This window comes from Bombyx mandarina, chromosome 01, assembly GCF_030267445.1.
Source record: "Bombyx mandarina strain Sakado chromosome 01, ASM3026744v2".
NCBI classification, from domain to species: domain Eukaryota; kingdom Metazoa; phylum Arthropoda; class Insecta; order Lepidoptera; family Bombycidae; genus Bombyx; species Bombyx mandarina.
Genome location: NC_143208.1, coordinates 19,608,627 through 19,624,726, shown reverse-complemented (window position 1 = coordinate 19,624,726; position 16,100 = coordinate 19,608,627). Strand labels below are relative to the sequence as shown.

The 16,100-nt window shown below is 34.1% G+C and overlaps 1 protein-coding gene across 8 annotated transcripts in view; it reads left to right on the top strand.

The window, feature by feature from the left end:
• The first annotated feature begins 438 nt into the window (after nucleotides 1-438).
• Nucleotides 439-16,100, top strand: part of fry (microtubule binding protein furry) — a 177,739-nt gene continuing 162,077 nt past the window's right edge. For 2 of the 8 annotated variants that reach the window (XM_089732027.1, XM_089732013.1), the window contains exons 1-16: nucleotides 495-686; nucleotides 1,922-1,993; nucleotides 2,496-2,600; nucleotides 3,425-3,640; nucleotides 5,443-5,594; nucleotides 7,054-7,253; nucleotides 7,747-7,962; nucleotides 9,165-9,288; nucleotides 9,927-10,148; nucleotides 10,931-11,165; nucleotides 11,247-11,868; nucleotides 12,109-12,292; nucleotides 12,855-13,060; nucleotides 13,729-13,928; nucleotides 14,828-14,904; nucleotides 15,654-15,775. In XM_089732027.1, the coding sequence (XP_089588153.1) occupies nucleotides 2,531-2,600; nucleotides 3,425-3,640; nucleotides 5,443-5,594; nucleotides 7,054-7,253; nucleotides 7,747-7,962; nucleotides 9,165-9,288; nucleotides 9,927-10,148; nucleotides 10,931-11,165; nucleotides 11,247-11,868; nucleotides 12,109-12,292; nucleotides 12,855-13,060; nucleotides 13,729-13,928; nucleotides 14,828-14,904; nucleotides 15,654-15,775 (2,846 nt within the window). In that variant the 5' untranslated portion in view covers nucleotides 495-686; nucleotides 1,922-1,993; nucleotides 2,496-2,530. Of the gene's footprint in view, nucleotides 687-1,921; nucleotides 1,994-2,495; nucleotides 2,601-3,424; nucleotides 3,641-5,442; nucleotides 5,595-7,053; nucleotides 7,254-7,746; nucleotides 7,963-9,164; nucleotides 9,289-9,926; nucleotides 10,149-10,930; nucleotides 11,166-11,246; nucleotides 11,869-12,108; nucleotides 12,293-12,854; nucleotides 13,061-13,728; nucleotides 13,929-14,827; nucleotides 14,905-15,653; nucleotides 15,776-16,100 lie in introns of all 8 variants that reach the window. The other 6 variants (XM_089732017.1, XM_089731993.1, XM_028171001.2 and 3 more) reach the window with 5 other exon arrangements.

The following is a 16,100-nucleotide window of genomic DNA, read 5'->3' as shown; positions in this document are numbered from 1 at the left end:
ATGTTCTCTATAACAAGATGAGTACGCAATGGTGAGGTGAATAGCTAGGCTAGATTTTTTTTACCTCGTTATAATAAATGGTTTTACCTCAGTTTACCGAATAACTTGATATAAGGTATATTTACTTTTTGCCTTTCGATTTGTTATATCGAGTTGCATTGTATTATTATTACGTTATTATCGCATTTGAAGAAAGGAAATATACATTTTCAAAATAGACATTAACAAAAAAACCTTAGTAGGGTGATTTTTTTAAATTATTCGTTAATTAAAATTCACTTACTCTAAAAGTAAGATAAATTACTTATGTTTCATGTTAAAAATATATTTAATAAGAATATTACTCAGAATATTCTTACCCACATTAAAAGTATTGGCCGTATAACGGAATGGAAAGTGCGACAACCATAGACAAAGACTAGTACAAGCCTACAAAATTGTAGAACCCCTTATAATGTCGAATGCCAAACAGTGTAATATAACTATTTGTTTTGGCCCAATAATGCATTACTAATGCGAAATGTCAAAAGTTACCTGTGCTAAAGTCTGCACGATATTAGGATTGCAGAACAAAATTTATTTTTTTCCTATTCTTACAAAATAAATCATCGTGTAGATATTTTATTTGAAAACATTAGTCAGCTGCGTGTTTCAGTAATATTTGACAGCAAATTCCAGTTGCAAAGGTATACATTTTTACTTAGAATTTACCTACCGTCATTTAAGTTTCGAATAAAACGAAAAAGCCATAAATTATAAAAACAAAATTATTGATATCATTAGTTCTAGGGCTACTACATAAGAGTCTGCACTTCCTCTAAATTTGTAAAATTCGTAAGCTTATTATGTTTGAAAAATAACCATAGCAATTACTGTGTAAAAACATCTACATTTTATTATTTGTTTAGCATTATAGTATTAAATTCAACGATGATATAAACATTTAAGTCCATTAATGTTCCTGGAACTGGTGCTAAAAATATATCAAAAGAAAAAATATAGTAATTTCATTGTAGATCCTCTCTTACAAGCATTTATTATATCACAAAATGTGGGTTGGTCAATAACTTGTTTACGAGATAATTGATATTTCAACATTCCAATATCAAAGACTGAAACAATTATAATTTCTAGCATAAAATTTCTTAACAAGCTAGATTTGGAAAATATGTCAAATTACAATAGTTATTACTAAATTTTTACAAATAAAAAGCTATATTAGTGGTACAAAAATTTTAGCTTGCTTTACTTGCACCCAAAATGTTACAAATATTAAGTACATATAGGTAAAATAGACAAAATTTAAATGAGTAACTTGAAATTTCATAAGATAATTTTTTTTCATTTACCCATTATAATTTTTAATGTAGAAAATGCCGTTTTCAACCTCATTATCATTTCCAATTAAGCTACCAGGCACCATTCAGCTACTCCAAAAATTTGGCTGTTCGTTTACACTAAATATTTTAAATGAATATTGTATTTTTTATACGTGCTTGTTTTCCCTATTGATGTAAAAAAATCCTCGACAGCACACCATGAGCATGCGCAACACAATGTAAATTTTGGGAAACATAAACAATGTATGATCCCATCATCTACCTGTCATCAATAGATTCATGTTTTGGAATTTATTTTAATCATGACCTATAGCCCTAAAAAAACAGTTTATTTAATAATATACATCATCCTTTTTACATGTAAAAGTCTTGACACATGAGGTTGGATGTGTACCAATTGTAATGAAACCCTTTTATTTGGAATTTTACATAACTCCTTTATGCAAAATCATTACTGCAAAGCGTTCACAATAATCAAAACCTCATGCTATATTTTGCTATTTTCATATAATTTTTGTAATATTTTAAGCTTGCTTTGCTTAAGTTAGCGCTGCGAATTTGATTTATGGTTTAATTTTTAGGTTGTCAGAATTGGATTTGTTTGTTCCAGATCAGAAGAAACAAAATGATTGCATCTATTACATTAACTGAAGGTAATAGAAAATGAATTTACAACATATTATTGTATTGAAGCCTGACCACCCTCTATTGTGATTATCACTTATTAAGTTGATAATTTTTATTTTGGCAACATATTGTTTAACTATTATAATTAATTTTTTCATTAGGTATTTTTATTTTAAATACTCAACTAATAAACAGTTTTCATTTAAGTAACAATGAAAATCTGAAAAAAAATATTAAAAAAATTAGATTCTACAAAACAATTACTAAAGTAAACATTGTAATTTAACTTAATATTTCATAAACAATATTGACATTTTTATTTCTTTATCAGTAAATTGTTTAAAAGCCTTTAATGACAATGTCCAAAATTGTATGTTTCTTAACATATTTATATGACCTATTTATTTCAACATGAATTGTTGAGTAAAACAATGAATAGTATGAGAGCTAAATTTTGATACACTCTTTGAAATTTAAGGATAATAATAATGTTTTTAGGTTACATTTAATTCATTTATTATTTTACAGCAGTCTAGAGATAGATAGAAGAAAAGTTTGTCAATATGATAACAGCAGATGAAACGGACTCGGTTGGCACTTTACCTTCGGAGGGACACCCAGAAGATGTCGCAGGTATAATAATGTAACATAACAACAATCACTTCGCTTAGGTAGGTTGAGAAGGATGAACTAAATTAATTTCTAATATCAATTTCACTAAGAGACTGTATAACAAATATATTTACTGGCTGAGCCCTTGCTCGCCCATCTGCCTTGGTAAAACTGGAAAGGCCTCTGGGCCACCAGTAAACCCTAGTAAAAAAAAAATACATATTTACTGTTGACTTTAATCTTGAAGGAACAACAACATGGATTGAATAATCTTAAATTTCAGTTGTCGCATATGATAGAGCATATTGTGAGCTCTACCTGTACCTCTACATATCATTACGCTGTCCTCTCTTATTTCTGTAGTAAAGCGATCATTCTTTAAGGTAAAGGTTTCACTGGTATGATGCCCCACTACTGAAGGAAGGAGTTGTGGTTTAAATTGTTATAGTGTTGGGTCTCTTCACCAGAAAATTATATTTATTTTAAGGATTAGCTTTTATCATTATTGGTTCAATTTACTTTACGTACCATAATACATTTGAAACCTGATACAAGACATTGTTGCTAAGTAGTCTGTTACTAGAAATTTAGTAATTTGAGAAGATAGACTATTCATGTTTTATTATAGTTATGAGTTTGCTGTTTTGTACACATGCCTCTTGTCAAATGAGCATATAACAATTAATTTGGTTTGTAAAAAATTTAATCAGAATAAATTAGGTGAAAACTGCGCATTTGGAATATAACTATGTATACGCGTAATACGCCTATTAATGTTGTAATCGGTCTTGGCACTGTTCCAACCGTCAGCATACTTAACCCTAAAAAGCTCTACAAAAACACAGCTTCTGCCACTGAAGAGGCCCCTTCATCCATGGTCTCGAGCGAAGCGGAGTCTGAAGGTAGCATCCTTTCTGAAGCACGACACGACACCTCAGAACATTACGGCGCCCAATCTGAGCTAACGATCGATCATGGAGGACTAGACAGAAACTTGGCACAGAACTCCGGAGACTGGCGGAATGTCAGCAGTGCTGGGACTTCGTACGTGCCCACTAGAGGTAAGATATGGTGACATGGCTACGTTTAAGCACATTCCTGTCAATACAACATTGATTTCTAGAAAATTCTATTTGGCATAAGTAATAATACTACGACAAGCATTACTAAGTCTTACTTATTGTGCAGTGATGATTTGTTGTTCATGTTTTCTATGACTAATATTACTTGGACAAAAAGAACACTTCTCAACATTCTTCATTGATTAAGAAACAACATTGTAGTAGGATAGTTAGATAGTAGGATAACTAGATTGTTTGAAATTCAATTGTAACTTCCATATCATTTCTGCCCATCAGGATGCTCTATGAAATTTCTCAATATTTTTCTAGTATTTGTTTCATCAAGGAAAACTTGGGCTAATCCATTAGAAATATAATTATGAAATTTTACAAGTATAATATGTGGATATTATTTTATACATTTGTGTACAGAATGATATTAAATATGAATATCAGTATCGATGATACCTTAACAAAGTAATTAAATGTCTCATGCCAGTTTTGTGGTCCAAGCTGAATGTCATCACTGCGTCTTGTTGAAAAAGTTTTAAAATTGTGTGTGTTATCAGATGAAAACTTCATAAATCATTAACTCTGTTTTAAATAATTGAGTTTTTCTGTTAGTATGTAAACCATGATATCCATGTATCAATTTGTAAAACACAAATTAAAAAGAATACAATATTTTTTTTATTATTAGTTTTTATTAGCTTTCATATTTTATTTTATAAAGTCCTTTTAAAAATTGGACCTGCAAAAAACTTTCACATACAATCTTGAAGAATGCAATATGCTGACTGCCACAGAAAATTTAGTCATTGTTGCTTTTTTTGGCTCCGACACGTATTGACGTATCATACGTGTTGCTACGCTTTGGATCGCTCGAGACGTAATGTAACTGCGGAATAAACAATATTCGAAAACAGCTTTGTCAAACAACACTATTCACCAAAAATACTCACCATGTGATAAACTAGGGGAAATAAAGATACGTATATTGTAGATGGCACCATTAAATATGAATTACTGAACTATATTATACCTTCTGTAACTAATCACTTTTTTCTCATAATAACATCCATAACCATGATCATCCATAAAGCAGATAAAATGATATTGATAATTTGCAACTAAACTTTCAGTAATTTTAACGGTACATATTTTAATCGACTTTGAGAACCAAATTGCGCGATGTCAATAACATTGAGAGCCTGCTTTTCATATCCACATATTTGTATTCATATGGAATAGAGAATAAAGAAATAATAACTGTCGATAGAGTTCGGACGTTATTTTTAACACATAATTATTTTGCATTCTATCATAAACTACCCACCGTCAAAAAAATTGAATGAAATAATTATTTAGTTGCTTATTAATTTTACCGTCACGAATAAACAGTTTCGTCTTGTTTAAAATATTTTGACTATATTTTAAATTATTAATCATTAATGATTCCTACTTCGTTTGAAACAGGAAAATTGAATTGGCTTACTTCAATATCATAACACACGCAATACTGGTATTAACACAACTCGACGTCAATATAAAAATTAACTAAATCACAAGATTTAATTGTTGGTTTGTAATTGTACATTGTAAATATTTAATATGGACATAGAGGATGGTGATGTACTTTCGAAAATATATCAAGACAGTGGAAAAATAGAATTCAAGATTGTAACTAGAACTTTTTACATTCCTAGTTCACTGCCAAAAGTTATCAGTGTTGCGAATGGTAAGAAGATTTATCTTACTTAATTTTTAAGAAATCAAAAGTTTATTAAAGCAAAAAAATTCAGGTTCAATGTTACCATGGGGCACTCAGAAAGGACCCGTGATTCCACCACCTGACTCTGACCTTCGACCCGGAGAATACGTGATGAGGTTACTCTTCACAGAATTCACTGTTCAAGCTGAAAGGAAGATGGAAGCTGTTATGGCCGAGCCGTTGGTGAGTTATAATTTTTGAAGTGAACAATCGGGGAAACAATAATCATACTCGAATGATCTGTAACACTTATTTGTTGAATAGTTGAGTCACGGGACTCATAGATAGTGCTGATATTAATAAACCTGTAATTGATTTTGTGAGAATGAATAAATAAAACATTTTTATTATTAAACAAAACGTATACTATATAAAAACAAGATAGTCGTTGGGTCAGTTATTAAGAAAATGAAAAGGTTACTCGTCCTGGCTAGCTGTTGTTTGTAGTAGGACCCTCGTGCCTACTTAACCATTAGTAGCAAATTTTTGTTAGTAGATGAGGAAAACTACTAAGCTATTTCATGAACAATCAAAACATGCAGTACCAATTTCTTTTTTAATTGTATATAATTGAGTAGGTCGTTGAACTAACTCACAGCCCACCTTTTGTAAATCGGTTACCTAAGCCCTTACATATCACAACCGTCAACGTGAATGTCGTGGACCACATTGAAAAATCATCTTTTGGTCGAATTGAATTTGGTATCGTCTGTCGCACCCTTTGACTTGACTGCTTTTCGGCAGAAATAGGCTATATTGGTAAAAATTACCCGTAAGGGTTCACAGTATGATCTAGTTAAAAAAAAAAATCGGTCGGTGATTGTAGTACGGTGTTAATATACATTCACCAGGTTAGAGCCCCGTGAGTTCACCTACTCGTTCTGTGAATATCGTATAACCCCTCGTGATTACTAAAGTAGGTCTAAAAAAGGTAATATACTCATGTCGCTGTCCACTCTCCGTTGGGCATCAATCCCTTAGCGATCTTTTACGATACTAAAAGAGATGGGGAAATACTACTCGAGGCAACCACGCAGAAAAAAATATTGGATAGGGGTTTCCTTTCTACCTAAACTGATGGTCTTGAGAGACCATTTCAGCGTAATCTTAACTAGTAGGTGAGCTCATAGGGCTCAAACCTGATGAAGATAGGGGTGATCGTTACTCTCATACACCTAAATCTATTACTAGCTCTTCAAACTTAAACTAGGATTTTCGCTAATATGTGGCTTTCAAGTTAAAAAAAAAGCATCATATTTTGTTATATAGAGAATACTGATTTCGAGTCAATTTGGTAGGTTGCTGCTGCCTTTAAAAAAATCCATAGCGCCGTGTTTTAATTGTTTATTATACGAATATAATTTTGATTCTAAAATGTCCTATCGGTCGAATAACAACTAAAACAAAAAAAAAATTGTTACAATTATTTATATCTTCCTAAATTATTGCGCGTAATCAATATTTGTAGAAAACAATGAAAAATATAAAAATAGATATATTTCGAAATAGTTATTACATTATTTAATATGAATTTCATTAATGCTAGTTGCATTGCATGCACCTGGATAAAGAGGATTTGGAGTAGCGATGTGTTGTCTATCGATCCTGAGCTTTCGTTTGCAACGCACTGATTATTCTGCAGGAGAAACCATTGAACAAGACTCTTCAAAGGGGGGAGGACCCTCAGCTCGACCAGATACTGTCTGCTTTCGGTACAGTCGCGGAGCATTGTCTACCTTCGTTGTTACGGGCCTTGTTTGGTTGGCTCGAGAGACAGATGGCCGACTCGCCGCAGCTGAGCGAACAAGCTAAGAAGCCACATCAAGATCTCAGAAACAAGAGGTATGTCCGTTTTACTAATACGAATACACCATTTATTAAAAATTTAAATAACCCGCTGAGAGTGTTTCATATTTAAATTCACCGTAGTATTTGAATTATTCATTCGATTTATATTATTTATGAAGTATATTTAATGTGTGTGTGTGTGTGTGTTTTTTGATAAACTTTAATATTATAAATAAACTAAATTAAGAAAATATTTTAGTATTTTTGAAATAATTTATTTTCAAAGTTTATGGAAATAAAATTCCATTAGGTGTTTTATTAAAAAATCTGTTTTTTAATTTTGCCGTATATAATCATTGCCGTAGAATCATTTGCTGCAGATGACATTTCGATTCTGACGACACGTTCTCACAACCACTTTTAATTACCTTCTTTCCGTTTTGGTAAAGATACTTAGTTATTTTTAGCAGCATTCGTTACTTAACAATTAAGTTCATTAAAATAAAATGCAATGTAAATTTTGAAAATTGTGAATATGTCTGTACAGCATAATCTACATAGTGTCTGGAAGCGGTGCCGGGACAGAGACCGTGGAACGGACATGCGAAGAGCTGCAAGCTGAGCGTCGAGACCTGGCCGTTGAGTTCTTGTTCTGTCTGGCTCTGATCGAGGTGCTGAAACAGCTTCCCTTCCACCCTGGACACGAGGACCTAGTTCACTATATCGAGAATGTTGCTTTCAAGAGATTCAATTATAAAGAAGGGTAAGGACACATGATACGCATTGATTACATATCGACTGATGACAAGGCTATTTGGTTTAAACGACATTTTTGCAACTTTATAGGAAAGCTATTTAAAGTTGAAAATTTAGAAAAAATATTAGAACATAAAATCTTCTTCAGCTATTTGAATGTGGTAAACTTAATTGAAGTTCAATTAAAAACATTAAACTGTTGATGCGAATACCAAATAAAACGCACCTTTAATTACAAAGATAAATGTCGCGTATTTACCGAAATGTTGCTTAAACCAAATAGCCTTTCACCTCTCGATATAGATTAGTTACAATAAAATATAAGTCATGTAAATATCATATCATTATGAACTAGTCAAACCCCGCCGGTTCGTTATGTTGGCCAATATTTTATTTGACTTTAACTCGATCGCTACAACACGAGCAGCCGCTAGGCCAATCTGAAGATTTACTGAAAAAAATATATTCGAATTAAAAAATTGAAGAGCCAAATCACATGAATGTTATATAACCAAAATTCACGGTGATGGTCCAGCTCACCTACAACACGAATTATAAAAAAAATGCATTTATTTCAACAACTAAAGCCCATAAAATTTCACATAGGTACAATTACATGATATTTAAATTAAAATAAAATAAAATTATAATTAACATTTACCAGAATTGTCTATTTGCCTATTTCTGCCGTGAAGCGTTTCGGTTTAAAGGTCGGGGCAGCCGTTGTACTGTTGCAACTGAGATCTTAGAACTAATATCTCAAGGTGGGTAGCGGCATTTACCTTGTAGATATCTATGGGCTCTAGTGACCACTTAACATTAATTAGGTCGTGAAGTCGTTCACCATCCTAAACAATCTATCTCTATATATAAAAAATGAATTGCTGTTCGTTAGTCTCGCTAAAACTAGAGAACGGCTTCACCGATTTGGCTAATTTTGGTCTTCAAGACCTTACAAGTTATTTGTGGAAGTCCAGAGAAGGTTTAAAAGGTAGATAAATATGAAAATGTTCGGAATTAAATAAAAATAAAAAATTTGTTTTTCCTTTTGTTTGTTTTAAGTTTATATTATACAAAAGTTTAGGTCTTTTATTTATCGATTGAGGCACTACGAAGGCTGCCGGGTCAGCTAGTAAATAATAAAAAAGAATTAATAAAAATAATAATCAAATTAAATATATCAACTCAGTAATATATATTTTTGATTAGATTACAATCGAACCCGAATGCGGCAAACGCCCACATCATTGCCGATTTGTATGCGGAAGTGATCGGGGTACTGGCGCAATCTCGATTCGCATCCGTAAGGAAGAGGTTCACGGCCGAACTGAAGGTAATTCTTTGTAGCATTATATAGCTTACTTCAGTTAATTGAACTAATTGTTGATAAGAATTGATACTTATCAAATTATCGCAAAGTGAAAGGGATAGTTTTTAAATGGCATTAGCACATACAATTGATGCCTTTTCATAAAAGATCAGTCTGTCGGTAGTGCAGTAGCATGGATGACGCTGTGTACTTCAAGAAGGCCAAAGACTATAGCTTTGGGTGACAGCTATCTTACGGCTTTCGCGGCAGGATTATGTAACAGCTGTACCGATCCGGGCAGGTCAACCTAACCTAACTAGACCGGTCATCTAGATCGGTTTCTGCTGAAACGAGAACTTCACTTACGGTATTACTTGGTATCATTTTTCCAGCCCTCTCAATACTCTTAAGTACTAATGCCAATCATAGTCAAAGTAATAATGATTATAAAATTACTTAAATTTTCTTGCCAATTGTCCAACAATCTAGTGATTACTTTAAAAGGAAAGTATCGAAAAAAGTGGGATATGAATAGGAAAACAAGAATGTGTGGAATTCATTAGTTCAATGAAAAAAACGTCATTATTTCATCATCACAGTCTAAAATATGAAGAGAAATTATTATTGGTATGTACATTCTATTAATCCAAAATTATATCCAGGAATTGAAAAACCGTGAGCCGTCCCCTCACACAACACAAAGTATAATATCATTACTGATGGGTATGAAGTTCTTCCGGGTGAAAATGGTGCCCATCGAAGAATTCGAGGCCTCGTTTCAATTCCTCCAGGAGTGCGCTCAGTACTTTCTCGAAGTCAAAGACAAAGACATCCGACACGCCCTGGCCGGGCTGTTCGTTGAAATACTTGTTCCCGTTGCTGCTGTGAGTATATTAATACGTAAAGCAAAAATTTTGTACCAGTTTTTATGAAAATTGCGCGGACAAAGGACTATGAAATTTTCCACACTTATAAAATACATAGAGGAGTGGAGAGTGTTAATTTTTTTTTGAATTATGGAAAATATACCTTAAATCAGTTAAAAAAAAACATTACACACCTTACTATGTATTTGACACAACACATATATAATATGTATTGTCAAACTTTTGTTATTTTTTTAAATCTATGGTCAAAGAATAAATTAATATTATTATTTGTTTATAGTGTAGTCTTGGCGAAATCTTTGATTATAGAAGTATATAATAAATAATCTGACAATAGAACCATAATAATGTTCAAACTTATAATATCAATTAATTTATAGTTGAATTTTGACTACTAGTAATTTTAAGTGTGCCTCTCGTAATAGGCACACACTATTAACATCTAAGACCTTGTTATATGATAAAACCTCAAATTGTTCAAAACACCTGGTCTCAAAATACGATTTAATATGTACAAAGTGTTTCATGGTGATGATGATGATATAATCATATCAAATAAAATCAATTTTTTTTTTTTAATTCAGTATAAATGAAAGTACATACTTTTAGAATGTCAAAAAGAACTACCGCCCATTCACAAAAACTAGCATCCGTCCTGAGAAGAACTGGCAAGAAACTGTGGTCATTTTTTTTTAATATTAGATTTTTTTTAAATATTCATATTCTACTATGTATTCTAATAGATGCTAAGCAAGTCATATTTCTATTTCATATCATAGACGGTGAAGAATGAAGTGAACGTACCATGCCTGAAGAACTTCGTGGAGATGTTGTACAGTCACACGCTGGACGCCAGCACCAAGTCCAAGCACAGGCTGGCACTGTTCCCGCTCGTCACCTGCCTGCTCTGCGTCTCCCAGAAGCAGTTCTTCCTGGCGAACTGGCACTGCTTTCTCGCCATGTGCTTATCGCATTTGAAGAACAGAGATCCTAAAATGTGCCGTGTGGCTCTTGGTGAGTGAATAATCTTTTGAATGGTTGTACATACTTCAACTAAGAGCGTATCGATTTTAACAACATTTTGTTTGTCAACAGAGTCGTTATACCGTTTGCTTTGGGTATACATGATAAGGATCAAATGTGAAAGTAACTCCGCAACCCAATCGCGACTCCAAAGCATCGTTAACTCGTTGTTCCCGAAAGGATCCAAGGGTGTTGTGCCACGCGACACTCCACTGAACATATTCGTCAAAATCATCCAGTTCATAGCCCAGGAAAGACTCGATTTTGCGATGCGTGAGATTGTTTTCGATTTGCTAATGGTGGGAAGGCCTATCAAGATTATTTTGACCCCCGAGCGAATGTCGATCGGTCTGCGAGCTTTCTTAGTTGTAGCTGACAGTTTACAGCAGAAAGAAGGCGAACCTCCCATGCCTCGAACGTCCGGTACATTACCTTCAGGCAACACTCTGAGAGTAAAGAAAACTTTTCTAAATAAGATGCTGACCGATGAAACAGCGCGCTCTATAGGTATGAGTGCGTATTTCCCGTACGTCAGGAGGGTATTAGTGGAAATACTAAGGGCTCTAGATGCTCATTACGGAAGACCGTTGATGCTAACGAATACACAGAACGTGACTAAAGAGCAAGAAATCAATACCGGTGAAAGGAAACCAAGGATTGATTTGTTCAGGACCTGTGTTGCGGCGATCCCAAGGTTAGTACTTGCAATATAATGATTATTTTAAGTAAAGTTTGGAAATAAAATTTTGTGTTTATAATCTTCATAAATTTTCTTTATAGCTCTAAAGCAATAAAGAAGTTTATAGAAAACATAAGGGACACTTTTTTGTTTGTTGTGAATATATGTATTTTTAATAGCCTTACTATGAAACAATAATGTTTAAAATTTAACAGTCCTATCATATAATTTTATAAAATGTATTTTACATCTCAGGTTGATTCCAGAAGGCATGAGTCCCAACGAACTAGTAGACTTGCTTTGTCGTCTTACTGTTCACATGGACGAGGAACTTCGAGGCCTCTCATTCCAGAGTCTCCAGACCCTGATCGTAGATTTTCCGGAATGGCGTCAAGATGTTCTGGCTGGTTTTACGCAGTTCTTAGCTAAGGAAGTTCAGGTGAGACATCTTAGTTAACTTTTTGTTATTTTGCATTGCTTATATTGAACGAGCTCACGGCCCACTTTGTATTAAGTGATTACTGGAGCCCATAGACATAAACAACGTGAGTGCCATAACAAATCTCAGTTTTACAGTACAATGGTTGCTTTAAAGCAAAACCCATTACTGCTCTAAATCAGAAATATGCAGAAACGTGACTAGGCAGTGAATAGGCAGGAATAGACAGAAAGGTGGCTTAAAAGACTAACAACCAGTAGCTAATTTCACTAATTAAATTTTTTACAATTTTGATATTTATTACCCGATGTTATTCCTTCATCGCGGAAGTCAACCTAAATAAGAAATAGTTCGTATTTAATTACAAAAATTGTTACCTATCTGGGATTCGAACTCCATCACAGTCGTATCACTTGATACGAGTACATCAAAAGTCTTATCGTTTAGGCCACGACGATTTCAATTTTCCTCTGTTTAAAATTCCATATTTCAGGTGTTTTGTTTTGATACTTTATTTATTTCATAATTTCTGCTTACTCTTAACTTTAACAATTTCTTGTAGGACACAACACCTCAACTAGTGGAAAACGGTCTCCGCATGTTGCTGCAACTGGTGACGAGCTGGAAGAACGGCGAGCCGACTGTCACTGTAGCTCCTGCGAAGACTGAGCCTCTGGTGTCCGTGGTCAGAGGAGCCGAAGCTCTCGGGCTGGTGATGCTGTGCCAGTGTAGAGCTTACCCGCGGAGGCTAGCTGTCCATGTTCTAAGGTAAGAATTTCTTGCCTTAAACTACATCAAAGTTCATATCAACAATAACGATTGTTTACTGAGATAAAATTAATGATAATATTTATAGTTTCTAAGTATAATGTTTTGAATGAAATAAATATTATTAATACAATAAAAAAAATAAAAAAGTTAGTGTTTTTTTTTTTTGCTTAGATGGGTAGACGAGCTCATTAGCCCACCTGATGTTAAGTGGTTACTAGAGCCCATAGACATCTACGACGTAAATGCGCCACACACCTTGAGATATAGTTCTAAGGTCTTAAGTATAATTACAACAACTACCCCGCCCTTCAAACCGAAACCCATTACTGCTTCACGGCAGAAATAGGCAGGGTGGTGGTACCTACCCGTGCGGACTCACAAGAGGTTCTACCACCAGTAGTTACGCAAATTATAATTTTGCGGGTTTGATTTTTATTACACGATGTTATTCCTTCACCGTGGAAGTCAATCGTGAACACTTTTGAATCTGACAATTATTGTATTTGTTAAAGATGTTTAATATTCAGAATGTGCGTGCGTTTGTTTTTATCTCGTTTTTAGCACAAATACAGTACATGATAAAATCAATGGGGTCGTTGAATATAGAACGTTTGTATGTTTAACAGTTAGCTATTTCAATTATTAAAATAAATTTTCACTAATAGAGAAACGAAATGCCTCCTCGAGAAGCTCCAGCTGACGCGCGACGAGCCCGCCCTCATCGACGCGGCAGACGCTCACGTTCCATACTTCGCGGAGAAGTGTCTGCCGCTACTGCCGCCAGCTGAGAAACAAGCGATATTAGCAGCCGCCCAACCGGACCTCGTCTGGATAGCTGAACGTAGCCACGCCGTTTGGACCGCAGGTATTATTATATTTTTTTAAGGGATCTTATGACCTGTTGATTAAGACCTTTAGGTCAAGTCTTATTTTAATTTTAATGAAAACTTTTTTATATGCAAAATGATATTATGAAATGAAATAAAGTTGATTAATATGAAACATGGCATGAAATGGGATGAAATATAATCTCAGTAAAATGATGGTCATTTACTGAGACTTTTTCAGTGAACTTTTTGGAGGATCTCGAGAAGTTACGTCCAGCGGCTTTGTTTCATCTTCCCACATTTGTGCACTTTCACAGATATTAAACAGTTAATAAACAACCGTTATTACATGTCTAAACCTGAAGAAACACTAATTAGACAAAATAAAACAAATTACACAAATTCACTCCTCGCGTTCCCACCAAAAACTCGAGGTATTATTATAGTTAAAAGAATATATCAGAGGGGCCAGCACGAATGATTGTCGAAAAAGTATTCGTGGCGCTATCAAGCAAAAAATGTATAGAATTTAAACAGCGCCCCTACCGTCCGCAAATAGAACTAATTTCAACACCACGAATGAAGTTACTTAGTTTTGTTTCGCAATCGAATCGTCACGTTCTCGAAACTAGAAACTTGTACCTTAATTGAGAGCACGAAAATTGTTTTGACATACGGTAACGTAAATCTCGAAGACTGGCTAGCGAGTAGGTACTACCATCTGCCGTTTAGGTATCGAGGACTCGATACATTACAAATTCGATATATTTTCGACTTGACGTACAGTTTAGCCTTAGTTATAGTTTTCAGTTTGCAGTGACTAAAATAACTTCATTAAAATTATATTTAAAAAATTAAATAGTATCACTTTTATTACGGGTCCTGTATAAGAGTATGTCCTCTATTTTTATAATTTTATGATAAATATTTCCTACAGGTATCCAACATGATGAGACTTCAACAAAGAACAGCTGGAGCGGAGGAAGTTCGTCTAATGGAGCTGATCCTTGGGAGGTGAGGTTTGCAAGATAACCTTTGAATACTACTTGAGAATTTGTAGTCGGCATCGTCATCAGGCCTAGTTCTATTTCTAATGATAGAAAAGCCCTTGTAATAATGATGAGGAACCATTGCGTGACGAACAGCCACATTTAATGAACATACAATTAAGACATTGTGATTGAAATCTTAATTTAGTCTGTTCTAACTTATAAATAACAAAACGTTTTTGCAATAGAAACAGAATCGATCTTATTATCAGTATTCAATAAAACTTGTTTATTTTATGATGATTTCAAAAATTGTATCGACCTAGCTTGTCCATCTACAATTAAAGAACTTTCCCGTTATAACATTAAATATGATAAGTACAAGATCCTAAATTTAAGATTTGTTAATAGCTTGGACCTAAATTTAAGACTTCATAAAAGCTCGATGTAAACTTTTCCAATTGTAAAGTGTTCTGCATTTGAATAAGTTGGATTGGGATTAAAAAAACAATAAAATAAAATATTATTAATTACTGTGGTAGAACCTCTTGTGAGTCCGCGCGGGTAGGTACCACCGCCCCGCCTATTTCTGCCGTGAAGCAGTAATGCGTTTCGGTTCGAAGGGTGGGGCAGCCGTTGTATACTGAGACCCTAGAACTTTATCTCAAGATAGGTGACGGTATTTACGTTGTAGATGTCTATGGGCTCCGATAATAAGTTAACACCATAATAATGAAGCAATAGTAATAAAATGTTTTGTTTATATTACATCAGGTTGTGTTGTTCGGTTTGTTGGAGCGCGGCCGCGTGCCGGCTCGGTGTCCCTCCACCGTACTGCAGGCGTGGCCGATCCTGCACGCGAGGATACACGCGCTCTTCACCATCATCGAACCAGCGTAAGTCGATACCCAGTGCAATACAACTTTATACTGCTCCGTAGGGGTCACCGTATTCTAGTTTTCTATAGACAAATCATTTCAATAGTTTCGTGGTCGTCGCTTAAAGGATAAGACTCTGTACTCGATATAGAATTGACATGATTACTAATTTGTCTTAAATACTTAATTAGTATAGTATTTTTCGTAAAAAAAAATACTTTACATTGTTTTGTACTTACTTGTGTTTGTTTAAATCTAGCTTCCTTAACAAAGTATAATATGTCCCAATTTAAAAAAAAAAAATGTGTAGTGTCGTGGGCCACCGGATAGGAACGAAGTTACT